Source organism: Patagioenas fasciata, chromosome 2 (assembly GCF_037038585.1).
Source record: "Patagioenas fasciata isolate bPatFas1 chromosome 2, bPatFas1.hap1, whole genome shotgun sequence".
NCBI lineage: Eukaryota > Metazoa > Chordata > Aves > Columbiformes > Columbidae > Patagioenas > Patagioenas fasciata.
Window position 1 is genome coordinate 39,769,041 of NC_092521.1, and position 23,675 is coordinate 39,792,715.

The window sequence follows — 23,675 nt, forward strand, 5'->3', positions numbered from 1 at the left end:
TCAAGATTTTAGGCATCAAGACTGAATATGTATTTAACAAGAAACTAAAAATGAGACTGGAAAGAAAGAGCTGCTCTCTTCAGAACCTGCACTTGCTGAAAGCGGTGTTTGGGCAACCTGACACACGTGAAGAGAAACAGGATTACATGTGCACTTGATACTAAACTGTGCAGACTAGGTGAACAGAGCCAGAGGAAGTGTTACCAAAACAAAGGATCGAATGAGAAAATTCTTTATTTTCTTCTACCATCCCTGCTATTTCCAAGCAGGAAAGGTGCTTTCGTGTCAGCTCTGAGGGCAGCCTAGAGCCTCAACACATGCAATTGCCGCTTGTATGGGGGCAGAAAAAGCACCCAGCTGGTATCTCAGCATCTGCACAATATTAGAAAGCTACATCCTCTGATGGCAGAGGAAGGTTTTGGGGACTGTTTCTCCCCCTCCTTCCTCATGGAAACATTTGCCACCTGAGGAGCTGGGACCACATCTCTCCAACTGCACTCCGAAGCCTGAAAAGGGGTGAGGACACACATATAAAAACGCAGCTTTAAATACATCACCATGAAATTACTCACTGAGATGACCTTCAGCATCGCGAGGGTCAAATTTTTAAACGGCAACAAAAGAAGCATTGATGGTACAAGTTAGTAATTTTAAACACCTTTACCCTTTGAGTCTCATGTGGGGTTTCACCAGTCTTTTTTCCCCTCTCTGTGGTCAACCCCTCCCGGCCTGTTACCGTTTGACAGGCTGGTTGTGAAAAGTTGCTGGATGTTGACGAGCAGAGTTGTGTGCTGGTAGCTGGCAAATAGCGAGGACAGGCCGCCAAATAGCATGACAGGCACTTTTATATGGCTTCTGCACCCTCAACGTTTTATTTTCATCCCCCTGACGCTGCCTGCAGTTTGTTTTTCCTTCATAATCCTCAGCCTTGTAACCTCCCAAACAAACACCAGCTTTAAGCGTGTTCATTTCGATCAGCGCGTTGGCCCACTGAAGGTGTAATTTAAAATCCGCAGAAACATGGTTACATGTCACTTTGGGACCAGAGACAATTCGGTTGTGGTATTATTCTCTTTTGCAGCCTGTGTTTAAACTTGTGTTGACTTTAAATAAAAAAGTGAAATTTACAAGTGAAAAGAGTGGGAGTTTTGGAAATGAGTTCGTAGTTGTGAAATTACAGGGCATGACACAGCTTTCCTTCCCCCTCCCAAAAAAATCAGAAAAAAAAAAAAACTAAAACACCTCAAGCTGTGACAATTAAAAAAAAGGGGGGGAAAGGGGGGGAAAGAGGGGGAAAAAAAAAGGGGGGAAAGAGGGGAGAAAAAAGGGGGCGGGAAGAGGGGGGGAAAAAAGGGGGGGGGAAGAGGGGGGAAAAAAGGGGGGGGAAGAGGGGGGGAAAAAGGGGGGGGGAAGAGGGGGGAAAAAAGGGGGGGGAAGAGGGGGGAAAAAAGGGGGGGGAAGAGGGGGGAAAAAAGGGGGGGGAAGAGAGGGGAAAAAAGGGGGGGGAAGAGGGGGGAAAAAAGGGGGGGGAAGAGGGGGGAAAAAAGGGGGGGGAAGAGGGGGGAAAAAAGGGGGGGGAAGAGGGGGGAAAAAAGGGGGGGGAAGAGGGGGGAAAAAGGGGGGGGGAAGAGGGGGGAAAAAAGGGGGGGGGAAGAGGGGGGAAAAAAGGGGGGGGGAAGAGGGGGGAAAAAAGGGGGGGGGAAGAGGGGGGAAAAAAGGGGGGGGGAAGAGGGGGGAAAAAAGGGGGGGGGAAGAGGGGGGAAAAAAGGGGGGGGGAAGAGGGGGGAAAAACGGGGGGGAAAGAGGGGGGAAAAAACGGGGGGGGAAGAGGGGGGAAAAAACGGGGGGGGAAGAGGGGGGAAAAAACGGGGGGGGAAGAGGGGGGAAAAAACGGGGGGGGAAGAGGGGGGAAAAAACGGGGGGGGAAGAGGGGGGAAAAAACGGGGGGGGAAGAGGGGGGAAAAAACGGGGGGGGAAGAGGGGGGAAAAAACGGGGGGGGAAGAGGGGGGAAAAAACGGGGGGGGAAGAGGGGGGAAAAAACGGGGGGGGAAGAGGGGGGAAAAAACGGGGGGGGAAGAGGGGGGAAAAAACGGGGGGGGAAGAGGGGGGAAAAAACGGGGGGGGAAGAGGGGGGAAAAAACGGGGGGGGAAGAGGGGGGAAAAAACGGGGGGGGAAGAGGGGGGAAAAAACGGGGGGGGAAGAGGGGGGAAAAAACGGGGGGGGAAGAGGGGGGAAAAAACGGGGGGGGGAAGAGGGGGGAAAAAACGGGGGGGGGAAGAGGGGGGAAAAAACGGGGGGGGAAGAGGGGGGAAAAAACGGGGGGGGGAGGGGGGGGAAAAAACGGGGGGGGAAGAGGGGGGAAAAATAGAGGGGGGGAAGAGGGGGGAAAAATAGAGGGGGGGGAAGAGGGGGGAAAAATAGAGGGGGGGGAAGAGGGGGGAAAAATAGAGGGGGGGGAAGAGGGGGGAAAAATAGAGGGGGGGGGAAGAGGGGGGAAAAATAGAGGGGGGGGAAGAGGGGGGAAAAATAGAGGGGGGGGGAAGAGGGGGGAAAAATAGAGGGGGGGAAAGAGGGGGGAAAAAAAAGGGGGGAAAAGAGGGGGGAAAAAAAAGGGGGGAAAAGAGGGGAAAAAACGGGGGGGAAAGAGGGGAAAAAAAAAGGGGGGGGGTAAAATTTGACCCGGCGGAAGGAGCGCGGTGCCTGGCCAAGCGCTGAGGTGAGGCAGCGCGGAGGCGCGCGGGGCAGCGCGCGGTGCGGCGCGGGTCCCCTCGCGGCGTTAGTTTCCGCTCTATGTGCCGCCAATGGCACAAAGCCGCAGCTGAAGCGGGGCCCCCTTCGCCTTTCATCCGCGCGCCGAGAGCGCTCGCGTCGCCCGGGCAACCCGCGGCCACGTGACCAGCACCTGCTCCGCTGGCTGGCGGCCACCGACTGCAGCCATCTGCTTCCCTCAATCAGCGCCCGGCGCTGCCGGCACCTGCGCGGCCGCGTCCTGTGCGACACCCCCCACTCCCCCCGGCTCCCCTCCTCTCACACACACACACCCCCCTCCGCCTTTTATCAAATATCCGCGAAACCGCTTCCAAAAAAACCCCACCGAACATAAAAAGAAAAAAATAAGCCCCCTAACTTTACGTATTTCTCGAATTTGTTTAAATCAAAGGTGAGCCTGTCAGGGGAGCTGGACGGCCGCCAGGTGAAGTGAGCTGACAGGCTGGCGCTTCTCGCCCCCGACCCTTTGTAAATCAGAGCGAGGCGCGCAATTAAGTTCAGCGGTCGTCGCACCGCCGCTTGCGAATAGCAGGCTTAAAGTCGGGGGGGACGGCGTGGCTGAGGTTTGATAAAATATCAATTTGCTGAGAGGCCAGGGAGGGCTAACGAGGCCCTGCCTGCCCCGGGCGGACCTGCCGCCACCTCGCCCCGGCACACATGAAGGCCCCGGCAGGCCCACCCCGACAAAGGTTTCTTCTCTCTAGCCTCTGTGAGACCTTTCCCCGCTCGCAGTGGCAGCGCAGCGACTCAGACCTAAGCGTATTTAATGACCTCAGTATATTCCCCCCAGCCCTGCCTCGGCATACTGAGTCAGCCCCAGTAACGGAGACACCGACCGAGCAATTCACAGTCGCAAATCTCACCCCTTGCCAGGTCAGTTAAAAACAGACACATGAAACAGCCGCGGAACAAAGCCTGTGCACAGCTCCGCCAGGAATCTTAAGTTCTAAACTCAGCAGAAGAATCACTATTTTAAAATGCACGGCTACAGCTTCTTTCAAGGAAAGAAAAGCAGGTGAAGTACAAACTACAGAAGAACAGCGTCATCCCCTTGAGCAAGGCTTCCCAGGGCATCATGCACCCAGGAGCTTCACCTGGTCAGCGGGAGCCTCAGCTTCCTCAAATTGCCAGCAACTGTTGTTCCTCTCTGTCTTCCCACAGAGACAGCGTGATCTGTTCCTAACAATTAAATGCACCTGCTCAGCCTTTCCACTTTCCAGCAGAACATACACTTGTGCCATTCAGGAATGGTGTTAGCCTGGACCAGAATTACCCTTCTGCATGTAAGTATAGGTAGCAAAACCCTTTTCTTAGACACTTTGGCATTACCATTAGCATCTGTGTGTCAATACTCAAACTCTGGATGCACATCTGACGGTACTTGCCAGATCTGGCAACAAGAAAGGCAAGCTGTAATATACACATTTAGACAACTCTCTCTCATATTTGTTTCTACATATGCCTGAACACAAAATTTAGCCAAGTCCCACTAGAGGCAAGACGTCATCCAGTTCCAAAACTAGAAATCTGAGAGAAACTAAAGTAGTATTTGCCACACACAAAACACTAAAATATTTTAAAACTGTCAGTTAAAACTAGTCCTTCTATTCAAGTGACACAAACAGACATTTCAGATCAGATGTTTTACAATCTCACTGTCCAATACCACTTTCTGGTTGCATCCTCTTATCACCAGATACCGCACAGCACACTGACCAAAGGGGATCAGTAAGAAGACAGCCTGCAGAAGGTCAGATGAGTGAACAACATGGAGGAAAACAGTAAGAAGGATAACTAAAAAGAAAGCTTGAATTACAATTTGACAAGTATCCTAACTCCAACAGTGCGTTTTGTGTCAGCTAGTCAAGCAGCCACTTACAGAGCTGGGTCAAAATCCAGGAATTTGTCCGGGCCAAACCATCTGACTCAAAAATACCTCAAAAAGCATGGCATGCTTCGCAGGATTAAGTGAGAAAGTAATTAGCCTGCATGTTTACATTGTTCAACTACTTCATCTGATCTAGGTAACTGACATATATGTTTATTACTGTAATTTATGATGGCTATCAGGATTTGGATGATGCTTTTTTCTGTAATTTAAACATCTAAAATAAGTCAGACAGACTATAGATCCCTATTTTACTGTTTGGGAACATTATCCTGTGACAAATTCATTATTGGAACCTGGTTTAAAAAAAAACGTTACACATCCGCTCTGGTCCATCGAAAGCAGAAAAAAAAAGTAACCCCACCATCTCAAAACATTAAACCTGTCAGACCTTCTGTACTGCCCTACCCAAGGAAAATAATAATTATTTTTTAAAGCTCCTATTGTAATCAAAACTTTTTTTAAAACAGTTTTTATTTGCTACAAGAGTATGAAAAACAATAGGACAACAAGTTTTTTCCCCACCCTGAAAACTCAGCCAAACCACTAAGAAGTACATTTTGGTCCCAGCGAAGCCTGTGAGGCTCGCCTGCAGCAAAGGGAGAGGTAAATATCTGGCAGCTGAGCAGGTTCAGAAGGCAGATGAGGACAGGTGTGAACAGGAACAGCCCCAGTGGACGCACACACGGAAATCTCGCACGGTTTCCTGTTCTCTCCCACAGGCACCCCCTTCCTGCCTTGCTCAGGATGATACGCGCTCGGGAGTGGAAACCACCACCATGGCCTCAGGACCTCTCTTCCTGTCCTCCAGCTCCCCAGGGCGCTGTGTCCTGCTGCCCTCACCGCAGCCTCTTCCCGCTTCCACACCCGGGAGCCACCCCTTTCCGATACAGCTAACAGGGAATCTGTGCACCAAAATACTCTGTCTCTGCCTCCCTCTAGAAGAGGTGAGGACGCTCACAGCTAGCACTCCCCTTGAGAGCAGCAAGCCACGCGCCCTACCCTGCATCCCAGGCTGCTGCAGCATGAGTGGGAAGGACAATGAGTTTCCCCTGCCACAGGGAGGGGAGGAAGCAGATAAGAGCAGTCCTGCAAAACACAGCACACTGCTTCCAAGAGATGGGAAGAGAGATGAGCTCCTGCAAAGAGCTATTTGGCCCTCACAGATAGTTACTGCTTCTCCCACCGTAATCGGCGGCTGCTCTCTAGGGTTTCATAGGAAGCAGCAGGAAAGATATCAGCTGTGCTGCAGCCTGATCTTCTCAAACAGGTGGTCCCAATCTCCTCCAGGGACAGGCACAGGAGGAACAGACATCTGAGCCATGACTTGGCAATTCAGTAGGACTACTTGCCTGTCCATCTACTTTTGGAAAAAACTGCTCTGCATGTGCCTGAAGCTGGCTCCCTAACATTAAGAGTCCATATGATACTGAGCGCCCACACAATTTAATGAAAAACCTTCATTTGTGATCCTAAGTATACCTACACTTTGCTTTCAAACCTGACTGGTTTGGTCCACAATAGATTTGCTTTGCAAATTTTTTTTTTCCCAGGTACTACTGTACTTGTCTTTCTGTATTAGCAGGATTGGGTCAATATCGATTACAAGTGTAATAGTACAATATTTATGTGTGATCTTTCTTTCAAAATCACCAAGTATGCAGTATAACAGCAGCCTACGTGGGTGTGTTTTCTTTCTTTTTAAGATGCCATGGGACACACAATTCAAACAAGCATGAAATTAATCAGCCTCTTCCATTCTCTAATCTGACTGCTGTCCCTCACATGAAGGTGGCATTTCAGTGTGGCAGGCTGCTCATTTTGTCACAATTTACACCAAAGACAAAAGAGACATGAAGGATAAAATTTCTGGGGTTTTGCTGTTGCTTGTTTAAGAAAAGGATTACATCGTTAGTCCAAATTTGAGCTGAAATAACAGGGTTAAATTCCGAGTGACAATAAATTACACAGTTAAGATATTTCAGTACTACTTTTTTATTAAAAAAAAAAAAAAATCACACTACTGCTTTCAATGCTTAGAAGCAAAATACTGAGCACTATAAGCAGTAGTAGTAAACACAAGCCAGATACTAACTTTATAATAATATTTTACTTCTACATAATTATCCATAATCTATACTAACTTGCATTAATCTCACTCAGCTACTGTAATACTTCCTTCCTAGAGTTAGTGCTGCTGAAATGCTATGACTCAAGCGATAAAATGTTTGGACTGTTGATTTATTTTAAAACTTGATTCAATGATCTATCACTGGACAGGTTCCCCAGTCAGTGATATTGCCAAAGTAAGCAAATTTCTTTCACCATTTTATAACTCTCTGGCAGCACAGCATCCCAACACAGTCTCAAAAGTTGTTCAAAGAAGTTTGATGCTGAAGCTGACAAGACCACAAAATGAGAACAAACTTGTTTTCAAGACAGCATTTGGTAATAAAGACACAAGCCCATTATGGGAAAAGTAGGACTTTCTCCACACGTCTTAGTAAGCATAAGAAACAGCAAATGCTCTTAATGCTGCTCCAAACACATTTCTCTCACAGGTAAAGCAACCGGGCTTAGTACTAGAATACTGCATGTCATCTAGCTACACAGGGACAAAAAACGTTGCATGGGAAAGAAGATACTGACTCTCACAAATACAACGAAGCAAGCAGGGATTTGTTCCTTCAAAGGAAACATTGCTCCTTTAATCTGCGTGGCATGTCCCAAGATTCAGAGAAGATGCACAGAGAGACACTAGGATTGAGTGGATGGGACAGACCAGCTCTGAGCACTCATGTCCAGCACAGGGACCCATGCCTGGTTTTGAGGCAGACTCCTTCTAACCATTGCTTATTAAACAAAGCTTCACTGTAGTGAAGACCTTGTAAAACTGCACTAATTGAAAAGTCCCGCAGTAAAAGCTTTTTGACTTCTCGGTGCAAAAATTGCTGGCAGATGCTCAATAGCATGCAATATGGCTTGGTTGGCCTTTAAACCTATGAGTATAGGGAAATGGAACAAAAATGTTATTTTAGCCAATACACTATTTTGGTTTCAAAAACACATACTCTGAGATACATAAGAGTTTTTCTAAGTTGTGAATTGCTACATATGGAAAGCCCATCTTTAGGACAGTCTGGAACATAACCATAGTAACTTCTGCAACAGGATAGGCTAATCAACTGTAATTTACCGAACAGTTAATAATGTTGTCCTCTTTAGGACAACATTTGATTTTACAAGCCAGTGTTTATAAATTCCTCAGGAAATACTGTCTCTACTAACACAGAAACTTCTCTTTCTTGCCAAAAGAAACAGTAGCATCTTACTGTCCATGCCTCATTTAGCCATATAGCTGTATCAAACCAAACCAATAGTCAGTCTTGTTGAATATATGCAAAGCTGATTCATTAACTGCAATTTTAAAACCCTAATACAAATGGATTTTGCAAACTGGTTTGGATTAACCAAGTCTGGCTGTGCTTCCATCTGGAAGTTATATTTTATAACACTAGCCACATCTTGAAAAACAGATTCAGATGTTTGGAACAAATTCAGAACAGTTGTAAGAAATTCTAGGTACAAATGAAAAAAAAATTGAACTTTAATGTCTTTTTTCTCTCCGTTTTCTTTCAAGTAGGCATTTATAATCATGGTGTTTAGGGAGTTGAGGGGTAAGGAAAGAATCTGTGTTATTATCTGTGACGTATTTACTCATGTGTAACGGCAGTTTGTTCTTTCTCATACTACTCTGTAGCACTTTAAGCCTATTCTGATAAAGGGACATGATGCTGAGTGAAAACAGTTAAGAAACAGGGTTGAAGCATCTGGTCTATCCACAAAGATTTTCCGCTAGGAAAATTGTCTTTACATGAAACAGCAAAATGAATATAATCCCTATAGGGAGGATACATCAATATCCATATAAAAATGCCTTTTTAACAGCCGAGCTTATAGCCCATAGGTTGTGTCAGTATAAAATAGTGTCTGTAAGGGCTGTACAACTTGTAACAATGCTAAGTACCTAAATTCTTTATCTAGAGGAAAGTGTCATCAAATCTATTTACTCTAAGCCTTCATCTCTGGATTTGGTCAAACTTATATTAGTGCTGACGCAATAAATTGCTTAATACACAAAACACATACAAGGACAGATGAGACTCAGAAGAGTTAGTTTTGAAATTTAACACATCCAGACATTTTTATGCCTTGAAAAGGGAGAGAAGGGAAGGACAAAAAAGAAGGGGGGGGGCGCGCGTAAATCAACCTTCTGACTTTCCACGTTGTTTAAAATAACTGTAAAGCCATAAACAGGAAAGCCAAACAAGAGAAATGTGCCCAAGTTCCTCAAAAACATGATGTTGTAGATGGTAGAACACAAATGACAAAACAAGATTTCCTCTCCACCCACGCCATTTAGCACAGATGCTCTAAAAAATCCCACAAACACACTGTTTTTCTCTGATCACATATAGAAGTTTCCTGACTTACCTAGCCTTTTTGCCGGTCTTGGGTTTTGGCGTGGTATTTTTTGCTTTCTTTTCCTTTGGCTCTTTGGGGGTCTTAGGGACTTTGGGGGTCTTGGGTTCCTTCTTTTCCTTGGGTTCTTTAGGATCCTTCGGTTCTTTTTTTGCCTTAGGCTTTTTCTTTTTCTTCTTCTCTTCTTGAGAGCAATCCACTGAGTTTCTGCTTAGATTCTGGCTGTCAAGTCCCCCAGGAAAGTCTTCCTTACCAAAACCTTTACTGGGACCTTCTGCAGCAATGTGATTGTTTTTCTTTTTCTTTTTCTTCTGCTGGGGCTGCGGCTCAATTGATGGCAGATAATCATCGCCTTTCACTAGCTGGGTATTCGGTCCACTAACCTGAGTCATATCCGGCACTGGTTTCTCTAAAAAGTAGAAATAAACTTGTAGATTTGCAACTTTAAAACTTTGCTCTTTTGGAGCAAGATGTTACAGAGGGAGAAAATACTAACCAGAAGATTAACCTAGTAGCATATCTGAAACATTGTACAGTAGAACATTAAAAAACAGAGCTTTCTGCCGTTACAACGGTAGCAAAGTGACCAGAAATTCTTGATATAGCAAGGGTAAAATTACTCTAAAGCTTGTATCTAAACTGGAAGTATAGAGAATATTTACAGTCTTCAACATTTACATGCAAAAAGAAAGCAATTATTTCAGGTATTTCAAAATAGCTGTTAGTAGAATGAATAACTTGTTACAAATTACTCTTTTGCACTGGATTTCATCTTCCAGGAAAACAAAAAGTTGAGGTTTGTTTCTAGGCATGGAAAGGAAAATGTATTCACAGGCTGTATTTATAAAAAAATTAATCAAGGCAATTTACGTTGTTTCAGCTGTGACAGGAGGTATTTTGATCAGCACCTGAAGGATTAAGCCACTTTAAAATGTAATATAATGTTACATTTTACATCAAAAGATCCACAGCTCCCTACTTGTAATTGAAACAGATTTGTTCCTGCTACAGATTGGACAGAGAACTACCTTAACTGTTTGTGAACCTGTAAAAACCATCCTATTTCAAAGTCTGTACAGTGTATCAGGTTTACACCACAGGTATAAAGTACATTAAAATCTATATATAATTATGCAGATGTCAAAAGCATGGCCTAAGCACACTGGATATATTTGCAACTCTTTTCCCCTTCATGGTTCTGTGCTATACAAAGATCCAAGAGTACGCAATGAAAAAAATTTCTACCATGACTTTGCAGCATATCAAAGCTTTAGCCTGCTTCTCCTCATTGCCTGTCCATGGTTATAAATGCAGAACAATGGTGCTTATTAAAAATAAAAGCAACAGCACAACACCCTATTGATGTTCTTCTTGTGATTGCATACACAGTCAGACAATTTTCCCCACCCCTCTTTCTCTCTCCTTTTCTCTTCCCTAAAAATTAAATTGGGGTGATTCTAGGTTGAAGCGTTCTCCATTAGCCTTGGTCACAAAGGCTAGCCATTTGAGATGTTTGATCCATTGAAGTGAGAAGAAGGGTTTACAGCAAATCAGAATTTTGCTTCTAGGAATAGCAGTGCCTGTGTAACTGTAATGTTATTTGTTGTTTTCTTTTCTCTGCTTTTTATTCAAACTGGCCTTAGGAGAGGCAAGTGTGCAAATGAATGACTACAAACCCAACCCCTGAACATATGGAGAACTGATGGGCATACAGAGACCTATACTTTGGCCATCTAGATCTAAAAAAAAACCCAAACCCGATGCACTTAAGATTTGGGAATAAAATTCTTAATATCATTACATGAGAAAGCAAAGGCATACGTATTTCTCCAAATATATTGATACAGTTTTTTGACTGTAAACAAATGGAACCAGTGCAGTCATAACTATTTGCAGCATTTCTTTACGGTAGCCAAAAAACACTGTGTCCTGCTGAGTGCACTCCCAGACTCAGAAGGTATCCAAGCAGAAGAAGGAGCAAGGCTGTCAAGAGTGAAGACAACTCTCTACCGCCATTTGGCAGAGGTTTGAATGGTACAAGCAAGACACCACAGTTCTTCAAGAAAGAGACTCCAGCACAAGAGGGAAGGCCTGAGTGATGGACTGAAGATCTGGGTCTACTCGTCTTAACCAAGAACTTCCAAGGTGACTTCTGCACATTTCTGTCCTCCACCTGTTTATTAAGATTCTCTTTAGTGCAACAGGGTCTTTGTTGCAGCGGAAACTCTGTTCTAATGCAAACCTGATACACCCATTGCATTAGCATCATACTAATCAGCCCCACCTCAAGGCAATCTCATGCTGAGCAGCCTCAAGTATCAACCAACGCCTCTTCTAGAAATCTGCAGTCACCCATAACACTTACGTATCTTCATGCTGGAAAGTTCACAAAGACTGGATAACTGCATAGAAAACGCTGATCCCAGGAAGTCAGTGGTGCCAATGAGCTCTGCAGTCCAATTATACATTACATAAACTAAGAGATATTTTTAAATCTTCTAATTGGTTTTGAATTTGGTTGACTGAATTGAATGTCTCCTCAGATTTGTACTGTGACACAGAACAAAACTGTCTCCTCTATACCTCAGAGTGTTACGTATGTATACTGTCTAAAACTTTTTTTAGGTAGGACACTATAGGAATATTACACAGATCACCTCTAATTACTTCTTATCCACAGGCTTTCAGAGCAGTACTTTCAACCTACATTTTCCTAAGGTAGTCAATATATTTCTGTATTATCTGACATTTCACTTCATGCATCCTTCGTTTTTCAGAGACCTCAAGTGCAAGTTTCATCAATGTCTTCACCAAGCTGTCCACCACAATACCTGTTCCTCTTTTTAAATACTGTTCACTTGCTGCGTCTAACATAAGAAATCTACATTTTTCCATTATTTGTAAAATTTGCATTAAGCAAGTACCTTGTGCTTGGCACTACAGTGTTTGCTACATGAAGAGAGACTTTTACAACTATCTAAAAGCTTATGTCTAAGACACAACTTTCTAAAACAAATCAGAATTAGTAGTTTACTTTTCTTGCCCTTAAGCACATGAAACAGGCAAGCCAAATGTTGAAAGCCATAAGAAATCCAGTAATGCCCTGTAAATTTAATTCTATAAAATTTTCAAGGTTGCACCTTCACTACTGATATGACCATGTCACTGAAATCAATATGATGTTTTATACGTGCTTGTGTACTCTCACTACCTTTTAAATCTAATTCAAAAAATTAATCCTTGTCTCCTTTCTAAGACTTGTGGGTTGTTTTTGTTTGCTTGTTTTAGAAGTCTGAACAACGACTTCCAGCACAGTCATAAGCAAGTCCAAATGTAAGGCAGACAGCTTTTCAAGTCTCCACAATAGCAACATCAGCCCTTCATGATTTGACATTTGTGGCTTTAATGTAAGGTCTGGCCAGAAGGTAAAGGACTGAGAATGGCAGCAATTGTTGCCGCACTGTAGGACTCAGTAACTCCTTCTGGAAGATGTCATCCTATGAAAATTCAGATTCTTACTACCTCAAAAAGCTTATCCACAAGAGTCATTCTCAGGCACTAAAACAACTTAGACTACACATCAGACTTAAACATTATGTATTAAAAAAATAAAACAAAGCAAACAAACAAACAAAAAAAACAACCACAACCACAACCTTGATGCCTTTTATTTGCAGTACCCAGTTATGTGGATTAACAAATGTACAAATTAAAATACGGTCGTTTTGTTTCATATCATCCATAGTCTCCAAAACATTAAGCTACAAAAAGCGCACTCTGCCCTGATTAAGCTTTGGTTGTATTTCCTATTAACTGAAAATACACTACTTTTACCACATGCTACTTGCTTTGCAGCTTGGCACATCTTGTAATTCTCTTACATGTCATCTTTTAAACTGTAGCACTCTTTCAAAGAAATGGGTGTGATTAACCTTATTTTTCTAGGAAGCCTGTGCCTACACTTTTGCAATATGCTAAAGTGGTTTGTCCCTAACCGACAACCCCACATTGCTCCCTAGTGTGAAGCTGTGTAGGAGCAGCACAAATCTAGTGAGGAGCTCGGAAGCAGCTTGGAAGATGCATTCTCTTACCTCACACCAGTTGTCTGCTCTTTCTTAAGGAGGGAGAAGAGGAAGAAGAGCAGGCTTTCACTAGTAAATATTAGATTAAGCCCACCACAGGGAATTATTTCAAATAGTTCTACTTGAAATCTACAAAGCATTAACTCTAGTTGGAGGGTCACAATTTCTAATGAAAAGAACCCATCTTCCATTTACAAAATTTTTAAAAAAAGTATATTACAAATTTTTACCAAAAGATTGAAAAAACTGTTTGCATACCTGACAGAAATCACTTCTCTTGCTGATTTTAGTAATAACAAAGCCACAGTTCAGTATGTTGGTACAGAATTTAATCTTCCACAGGAAAGACACCAGTGAAGATTAAACACAAATAGGTATTCATCCTATTTGATATTGTAGCAGAATTATTTTCGGTATTATTTGAAAGAAGGTGAAAAAGGTGCTTGAAAATATTGGTGTGTTTACTAGACCCACATCTCTTTAAATCTTTTAGAGAAAAGCTGTTTTTGTAAACATTTAACAAAGAACAGATGGCCTGTTTTAATCATGTGAAAAAACCTGGAGCTCACATTAATACTCCTACCACTGACTACTGTGGCTACTCACCTCCCTAACCAGCAGCATGGTATAGTCTGCAGTAATACCATTTAATTTTACAATGGACATTTTCTCATCAATTCCCACTGCTCGACAGTTAATCAATGCTATTAACATGCAATATCACAATGCAGGACACTCTTAAAGATTGCAGCTTATTAGAGGAAAACAGAGATTCTTCAGGAACTCTGAGTTACAATAATCTACAGCTCAACAGGTTACCCAGGATGGTAAATATGCTCTTGTGAACAATATCCAAGCAAATTTTAAACAAAAGTATCTTTTGAGAAATTGTTTCTGGAGTGCAAAAAAAACCACCTCACTTTTCTGGAATTCCAACTTATTTTTAAACTTCCAAACATGTATCGCCAAGATCTGAAATGTTAAAAATGATGCTGCCTGCATTTCCCAGCTGCTTACAGGTTTAGAGCTCAGCTCATTCTCTGCAGCCCAAAGTACAGGTAGATGTTTCGCCTCAACCCAGGCCTGTTACATGGAGTAGCAAGATGGACAAGACATAGGATTAATCCAGTGGGGTTTAGTGGCAGGGAGAGGGGTTAAGGAGGAGAATCCTTCAGCTGCTTGAACAAGGACTGAACCACAACCAACTGCACACTTAAGCACTAGAAGTAGCTGAGAGTCCCTTCCCCAGCCGAGCAGCAACTTGAGCCAATACTGAGCTTTCTTTAGCAAGTATGAAGCAAGAACAGCAAAGTATGCAATGTGACTCAGCTAACTTTGCGAGATTTAAACATAGCACCAAACTAAAAACTCCCTGGTCTTTTCCATAATTTAAAAAATAACTACTGTAACCACAATTTATTCAAATTTTCTTGAACTTTGGCTTATTAACTAAGTTGTGTAACAGTAGAGCAAATGCTCAGTCAGTTCCCACTGGCTCCAAAATACAAACTTCTCCAATATGATATATATATACAATGGATAATTTCACATTAGGTAAACCTTTAGTGAATATTCTCATTTGCAGCAATTGCAGTCCTGTTAAATTATCACCTTCACTTTGAAAAAGTTAAAACAGCAACCTGCAACTAGGAAAGTTCTTTTAAAACAGAAGACTTCCTGATAGCACAGTCCCCAAGGTATTATAAGCTACCACATGTAAAATTGTTCCAAAATTATTCTTTTCAATTATTCTTTTCATCATTTGTCTGGATTATCTAGAACAAACTACTCATCTTGACTATCCTCCAAACAAATAATTTGGAAAGTTTCTGTGTCACGTCTCTACACGTTGCCTTGTCCCTGCAATTCTCAACTTGTCTCATCAACACTTGGAGCATTAGGCCTGTCTTGGTGCTCCTCCATGTGCAGCACACTTTGGCTTTTCTAGACCAACATAAATACTTCCCAGATACTTTCTGTCTGCAAAGCTCACATTACTATTACAAACTCCAGAGAATGCTTCTGAAATCACAACCAAATACTAATACCTACATTCAGCAACAGTACAGCTGTACAGTATTTTTTCCTATAGTAGCTAAAGTCCAGAAACATCCTCAAGACTACACTCACACCCGTCATTCTTTCCAAAATCTGTTTCACTAATCACTTTTTTCTCCTTCATTGTGAATTATGATCCCTTTTCTGTGAAACTACTGCCTTGAGTTGAAGATACATATGTCTTTTTTATCTATTATATGAAAATACTCAGTACTACCTTAAAATATTTTGGGCTATATGATGCTGTTTAGAAACAACTGGTATCTCAGCACTTCAGAAACCCCCCTCAAAAAACTGTAGCTCCAAAGTGACAACTTGCATTTATAAACAAACAAGTGTTGTCAGTGATCTTCCCTGCAATAGAAGGAAAGACATCCCACAAGATCAGAATTAAACAAGCCTATTTTGGAAATAGACTCCACAGGAAACTTATAGTTTAGTAAACCTTGTGCCATACTTCTACAAAACACAGATGAAAACGTATGAAAACAAAAAATTCTACTAATACCTTCTTAGCAAGACACAATTTGCCAATTAAAAATCACTATGCATTAAAAAATTCACATTTTAGTGAAGTGCTGCTGCAGTATCACTTTATCTCTTGAACGAGTCTTAGAATTTTCTATGTCTTCCTGCTGTTACTATTAATGAAGGTGATCTTTAAAAAACAAGTGCAACTATTAAAATGCCAATACTTGCTGATCCAAAGTTTTCTGAAAACTCTGAATCAAAACTCTAGAATTTTGATGCCAGCAGCATCCTAACAGTGGAGCGGAAGTGATGAAAAGCTATCTTAATTCCCTCAGCCACCACTGCAGAAGTGCAGTCATTGACGATTTGGTGGAGCTGAAAATATCACCCAGTTACTGTATATGGGAGAATAAAAACATGCTGTACAAAACACAGAGTTCCTTAACTGAGTCCCAGCACAGATACAGTATAAGAATTATTTATTTTTTGGTCATGTACTCTGTGGAGTGACACAGATTACAAGACATGAATGATGTCTTGTGTGGCCACCCAAAAAGCAAACATCCCATTATATTTCACAGTAATCTTATGTAGCAACACCATTTTGTGCTCATATAAAGTGAGAGATATTACTAAGCCTATGGAGTACCAGCTGGTGCAATGAGCACTGACGGTTTGTTCGCAGGTCAGAAACAAGTAACTTGTCCCATAAGAGAACTCTCTGGTTGCTATCCATTGATCAGAATCAACACCAGGGTTGATGAGAATCTCAGACAACTGCCGCCTCTACGATAACGAAGCAAGCACGCTTCAGATTAGCTTTCCAGTTAAGCAATTGCAATAGCTACCAGATGGATGGTATGTAACAACTGACGTGGTGGGTCACAGGACAATCATTTTACTACTACTGGTTTGTTACTGATGCCTTTGTAATATACACTAGCTTAGAGCAGTACACATTACCAAGTAATATATTAGGTTGCTCCTAATGCAAGCAGGGCAGGTCCTAAATACTACACAACAGTAGCCAGGACTCTCCACTCTCCAACATCACCATGTAGACTGGTGAAGGACTCGATTTTTGCAAATTTTGACTAGTGCTAGCTGTAGAGATGCGTAGAAGGGGTGGGACAATCAGGTACTGAATTCGACAGGCAAAAGCCACATTGCTTATGCTGACAACTCGTCTACCTCAAGTCTGCCTTCCCTGCACAGCAACGGTCAAAGGAAACCTCACTTCTGTGTACGCTCCATTATCAAGCAGTCGACACGGCAGAATCATGTCAACGTGACATTTACCACAGAAGTTTTGAAGAGTTCATGCTGTGTAGTCTATAACACAGGTAGGAAAACGACAGGCAGATCAGCAAGAGTCCTACTGTAGAATGACCCATAAGCATCTTTTTCTTAACACCTAACTTCTGCCAAGAAAGGCCTGTATTTGAACATGTGATTATTTTCTTTTTGGGAAGTTATGTTTATGAATTACACCCAAGCACAGCTATGAAGATGCATAGAGTTTACTACAGAATTCCTTGGATTAGAGAATGTCAAGGAGGTTTACCACTAGTCTTTTCCAACCCCTCTAAAACAAGGTGGTGGCTGCAGATCTCCAGGCAAGTTAGGGAAGTCACACAGTAAAGTAAGAACATATCAGGATGAAACAGCTTCCAGAGGACCTAGTGCCATAATTCAGTTTCTGCAGGAAGAGGGGTATAGGGTAAACACCTTCACATATTCAACCAAAACAATAATATTGAAACTGCTATTATTAAATACAGAAGCATCATAAAGACTAACTGGACATTTTAGCATATACACAGGTTGAGCTGTTGCTCTTGTGCTTGCCTCCATGTTCCCCACAGCCCTCCAGCTCCACTTTGAAAGCAAAGCAGTTGCTCTGAAATAGTAAAAACACAAACGCCCTCCCTCTTGGGCATGTTTCACAGCCGTGCTTTGACATCTAAGGTCCCAAGGGTAGAGGGAAAGCAAACTGCCCCACGCAGCAGCCTCCTCCCTCTGCCAGCAGAATTCTCTCCAGTTACTGAACATCAAATACGTAAAAGATCCATCTTCCCTGAAGGGTAACCCATTCCTACATCACACTGTATCCCCAGTTATGATGCTCTGGTACCAACTTCCACTTGACACTCTCTTCCCTACACAGAAAAATAAAACCTGACAAAGTAGTCCTGACATAGTGTATGAAGCGCTTACAGTCTGCCCATAGTAATTAAAGAGACAAATGTCCCCTAAAATTTTGTTTTTCTACAGAAGACTTAAAGTCACCCAGAGAACCATCTTAGGAGGGACCTTAATTACCTCACATCTACTTCTATCAATATGTTCCTCTACCATTATCAGATCTAAACTACAGTGGCACAGAACAAACAGCATCAGGTTTATGACTAAGGAAAAAAAATCAAAGACCAGCATACGTGGTGCAAACGCTGTTTCTGACCGCAGACAACCAAAAAAGTTCCATTTGTGCTTTCACTGCTGCAAGCAGCAATAACAGCAAAAGCATTTCTATTCTGGTACTTTTTCCCCCCTGCCCTTTAACCCCAAAAGAGTTAACAGGAAAGCTTATTTAACAGGTTATATATGTAGAAATATAAAGTGAAAGGTAATAAGACAGACAAGTATATGTTTATATAAGAGAGAAATACTACTAAATCTCATAAAAATATAAGGTGTATATGTAAATTCAAACATGGTACTTTTTTTTTTTTTTTACATTCGTGGAACCTCTACTAAAGCATGCTTTATCTGAATTCAGATAAAGTACATCTTCTCCAACTTTACATCAAATAAAGTGCACTTTAATCTAAGGAAGGAAAAACAACTATAAAGAGAAAAGCAGCATGTCTGGGTGGGCTCTTTGTGGTTTTGTTGGTGGTGGTTGGGGGGGGGGTTGTTTGTTTGTTGAGTTTTTGTTTGTTGAGTTTTTGTTTTTACTAGATGAAGCTGAAGACTAGCAGGCCAGAAGATTTTTATTTCTCCTGCCTGCTCTGCAGCATCTAAGGGTCAAGTAAACAGAGGCTTCAGAAATACCACGTGTTTGATGGACATCCTGTGAGCCCCATACTGTTGCTTGTAAGAATACAAAAATGCTTTTCAACAATGAATCAAAAGGACCCAACTGCACTAAAGACTGGAAGCAAGCACACTAGCAGCACAGATAAGCAGATGGGAGCAGTGTGGATAAAAGTGCATATTGCCCCAATCTATTTACTTGGCACCACTGCATGTGTCTGTATTTTATTTATTTATTCATTTATTTACATTGTGCCTGTGCCAGAAAGTCCTCAAACTCAGCTTTATATACTCCATGTCCATGACTATATGCCACACCTGTCTACCTGTACCTTCACCACCTTTCTTCTGGGCCTGGTTATCTTGTAGTCTCCCTCTATCAGACACTAGTCACAGCCCGCTCTTTCATGCTTCTCATGGTGAGCCACCTTTGTCTTGCCAGCACAGCTGCCCTGGGGCAGCCTCTGGCCCCTCTTCTGAGGGCACTCAAACACAAGGGTCTTCCCTGGGGCCAGCTCACCCCAGGGAAAGAGTCGGCAGGCTGGGGATCTCCTGGGGATCTCCACTGCCCACCAAGCCCCTCTTGTAGAAATGCCTAAGGGTAGCAACTGAAGAGCTTCACTTCATACCTTCATAAAACAATGAGATATAGCAACCACCAACAAAATGCTTTCAAATGTATTCTTAAGTATTTCTTAGCGCACGGTATTCCAATACATTAGGAAGACTTTTGATCAGATTTAAGTTCTCTTTACCACTTTCCTAACCGCTCCCTTAGACACACAGGCCCAATATTTTTATTTAAAAAATTCCCCCCATCAGAGTCCAGAGTTGCTGGACACATGTTTAAGAAGTCCACATATAACAAAACTGGATCAATCAACAGTTTAAGGACAAACTTGCATCAGATTACAAGGCTGGTGAAAAGGGGATGCAATTCACAGAGTCTTTACTAAGAACTTCATAACTTCTCCTGTTTCTAAGTCCTCATGAAAAAAAGAGCAAGTTTTCCCCAAAGCTATAAATATATGTCATGTTCTAATAGTTCAAGAAAAGGGCAATGGCCTTAGATGTTTAAGATTTCAACAGATGTGACAAAGGACTCAAGCTCCTGAGTTCTTACTCCTGTCCCTCGAAAGGGAGTCCCATGATACGTTCACAGTACCTTCAAGTAATTTTATTAAATAATGAAACATTCCAAATTCTTCCACAGTTTGCAGCAAGATATTTTTTCAGTTTCTGCAGGATATCTTGCAGATAAAGCATACCAGCTTAAGAATAAAATCAAAAGATGAAATCTTTTTGATTCATTACTTGAGCTGGTGCCTTTTTAAACAAACAAAACCTACAACTTGTACTCAAGGCTTTTCTGCAACAAATTTTTAAAAAACACAGAATTCTCCAATCCCACAGACTTCTAATATCGTAAAATATATAAGGTACCACCAAGGCAACAGCAGTTAAACTAGTCTAAAACAACCTTTTTGGTTTTTTTTAATGATTTTAATCTTTAAATTTGCTAACTTACTCTAATTAAAAGGGCCTCATCTCAGAATTTTCTCAAAAAGGCCATATTTGTTAAATGTTTTTTTGATATTATAAGATTATATCCACAGTAGCTCAATCACGCTGTATCTACTGTTTATGTCTACTCCAAATCTCAATGTCTTTCACTTGGTGTTGTTTCAATTTCACAGTCCAGGTGAGCACACAATAATAGGATATACTCACAATTTAAATTATTTAAAAGTTAACCCTTTGTTTTCACATTCTAAATGCCATTTCGTTAGTCACAAAGAAGTTCCACATCACAAAAGAAACTCCAAAATTCCACTATCACTTTTATTTTTATTACTTGTCCCTAATAAGTTGGAGTGACTTTCCTAACCCATTTTTATCCAACATTAAACTGTTCCTGTCCAGCAGAAATTCAAAAGCTTTCTTCAGAAATTGAGCAAAGGAGTCATCCTACAAATGAAATGGTAAACGTCCAATGTTGTCTTGGAAAAATAATGTTTAAAGTTCACTGTAACCCTAAGAAAAACTATTATAAATTATAAACGTATTTTTCTTTTTTCAAGTGGCAGTCTAAACCATTAAGCATTTCAAATATTCAAAAACAAAGAATAAATGTTGTTAGTGTCACTTAGAAAACAAATTCTACTTCCTAGTACTTCAGTTTTTACAATAATATCTCTACCAGACAGGGTGACTCCTCCTAGTTACTTCCAGAATTGCTGCCTCATTCAGCATACAGGATGGGTGAGACTCCTACATTAAATCAGATCTGAATGACTAACGTATTATCCTGAAGAGAAGACTCATGTTACCTTGAAAACGTAAAGGGAAATTCTATCTGTGATGAAAGTACTGAACATCAGGCTAGATAATTTACTATCCTTTTCTTCCACCAGCCTCAACTCACTATGATACTTTTTTTTTTTTTTTACTTTTTGTTTGTTTGTTTGGGGTTTTTTTGGTGGGTTTGTCTGTTTGTTTTTCTTCTTTTAAATTACATACTCATTTATTTCTAACATGGAACTCCAGCAAAGGCCTTGCCATGTTCCCTATTCTCAAGAAGCACTCAACTATAACTGCAAGAGAGCACCTACTTGGAGAACTCCCGGCTTCAGCACCAGGGCAATACACTAATAAACGTACACTATAACACCAAATTCCATGTCTATCACTCTGGCATCAGGCAACAACCTGTCCCTCTGTCCCGGCCTCCTCCTACATAAATAGAAAATACACATTGTGGAAGAGTTTAGAAGATGAATGAATGAGAGGTTGTTGAGTTTTTTCTGTGTTGTTATTAAAATTGCCATTAAAAAAGTTGATTTAGTTATTAATTCTTTACCAAGATATGAAGAGAGGCAATGTTTGTAGGAAGAGTCTGTTTCATGAGATTCAGTGATATTCAAGGTTTGGTTTACTGGATGACAATAAATAATCAGGCCATACCTCAAATAATAAAACCAAATTAAACAGCTATCTATATCAATGATCATTTTCTGCAGGTAGAAGCAAGGGAACAGAGAAAATGTGGCTGGATACGGAGATTACATCCTATTTCACAGGCATAAGGAACATGTAGCAACAGTCCTACTTCGGATCTTTCTAAACCTCCAGCTTTGCAGCGTGCTCCCATTCTGGTAACACAACCACTTAAAATCTGTATTAAATTACACAGTTTAACATCCTCTATAACTTTCTTTGCCTGTTGAAAGTCAGTATCAAGAAACCAAAGCACATACAAACATACCAAATAAAAGAGTCCTTGCCAACTGTAGATGGAAACAAGGCAGACTTTGCAGACAGTAACAAACAATCTCGGTTTTCTGGATGTTCTCATCACACCCCTCTTTCAGAGGCACTGATGCTTACACCAGTATAAGTACTTAAAACCTCTAAGGTGTCACATATGAAGCTTGTGGGGAGACAAGAAGAGAAGAGTTAAAAGCTACTTTTCTTTCTTACATAAATATATTTACAAATATATACACATGTATTCAAACATTTAACTTCCACTGTTCTTCAAATTCCCTCTACTGACATCTCACCCGTTCCAAAACTACAGCTGTTTTCAAGTTCATTTTCCAATATATATAAAAAACAAAACAAAAGCAACCTGCAATTAAAACAAAAAATCAGCTAAATCAGGTGGGGTCTTCCCTGTACATCATACTCAAGATTTAATGTTTTCCATCCTGTCATATAGAAGACACCAGTCCTCAGGTTAAATAAGTTCTATGAAGATAAAATAAAACACAACAGAAAAGCAAGTTGTCTTTTCCATTAACAACTTGTGTGATGGCTTTCTTACAGTTTGTTTTAGATACGCTCTATGGAAAAACAGTAATTCCAGAAAAGTCTTCGCAATTAATCAGCCTTTAAAAACCCTGAGTTGATCAACTCATGGAAATCAGAGGGCAAAAGGTACAATATATCTTCAGCAGTGATGCATTTTATACCAACGATGTCTATTTTATGAGAGAAAAACTACTAAAGATTTAATGGTGCCAATTAAAGAAGCCAAGAGTTTGCATGGCTCAATGGCTGAGTCACAGACCTTTTGCCTCTAATAGGTTTCATTATAGCCCCCAGCTCAAGCTGTAGGAAGAGGATTGCAGATAAGTAAGAATTAGTATTTTTAAATGTTATTGCAATGGAAGGTGTCCTTTAAGCATTACACAGCTGTGATTCTAGCAGCACTAGAGTGGCTTGCGTTTACTCAGAATCCTCATTTTAAATGAGACACTCGGAAATTTGTGGACAACTCACAACTTCAAACCACTATCAAAGACATTAAGCCAATTAGTGTAAAGCCCTCACAAATTCAACTAGTATTTCCTATGCATTTCCAAACTTGAAACATTTCAGTTCTTGTAATTTTTGTGCTAAATTATTACCCCTGATTTTTTGTATTCATTTATATTTACATAAAAGAAGGTACGACTCGGTAGCTGAAGACTACAGCAGTTTGCACTTAACCATAGGATGTCTATAAACAACTGATGTGACGTACAATGAGGAAAAGAAAATTAAAATGTTCAAGTGCCTCTCAAGATGGCTCGCAGTTAACCTGGGCAAGTACGTGTGCCACAGTACAATATCATACAAAATTCTACCATCCACATCAACAACAATTAGACCTCAGACACAGGTACAGATTATGTTGAAGGAAAAGTCTAAATGGAATTTAACATACTTTAGATAAATTGCTATTCGTGAAAGCACCAGCAGATCATAATATACAGGAAATAAAAAGAAGTTAGATGGGTAAAACTGGCACCAGAGCAAACTAGGTATAAAAATCAGTGACTAATAAACTTAAGATAAAGAGTCAGATGCCTGTTCCAATATTGAGAGTAATCCAATTTGGCT

At 41.2% G+C, this 23,675-nt stretch overlaps 1 protein-coding gene across 3 annotated transcripts in view; it reads right to left on the reverse strand.

Annotated features, from left to right (window-relative positions):
- Window positions 1-23,675, reverse strand: part of CHD7 (chromodomain helicase DNA binding protein 7) — a 132,350-nt gene that overhangs the window by 49,681 nt on the left and 58,994 nt on the right. For 2 of the 3 annotated variants that reach the window (XM_065830039.2, XM_071804084.1), the window contains exon 1: window positions 9,154-9,553. In XM_065830039.2, coding sequence (XP_065686111.2) covers window positions 9,154-9,533 — 380 coding nt within the window. In that variant the 5' untranslated portion in view covers window positions 9,534-9,553. Of the gene's footprint in view, window positions 1-9,153; window positions 9,569-23,675 lie in introns of those variants that run through there. The other variant, XM_071804085.1, reaches the window with a different exon arrangement.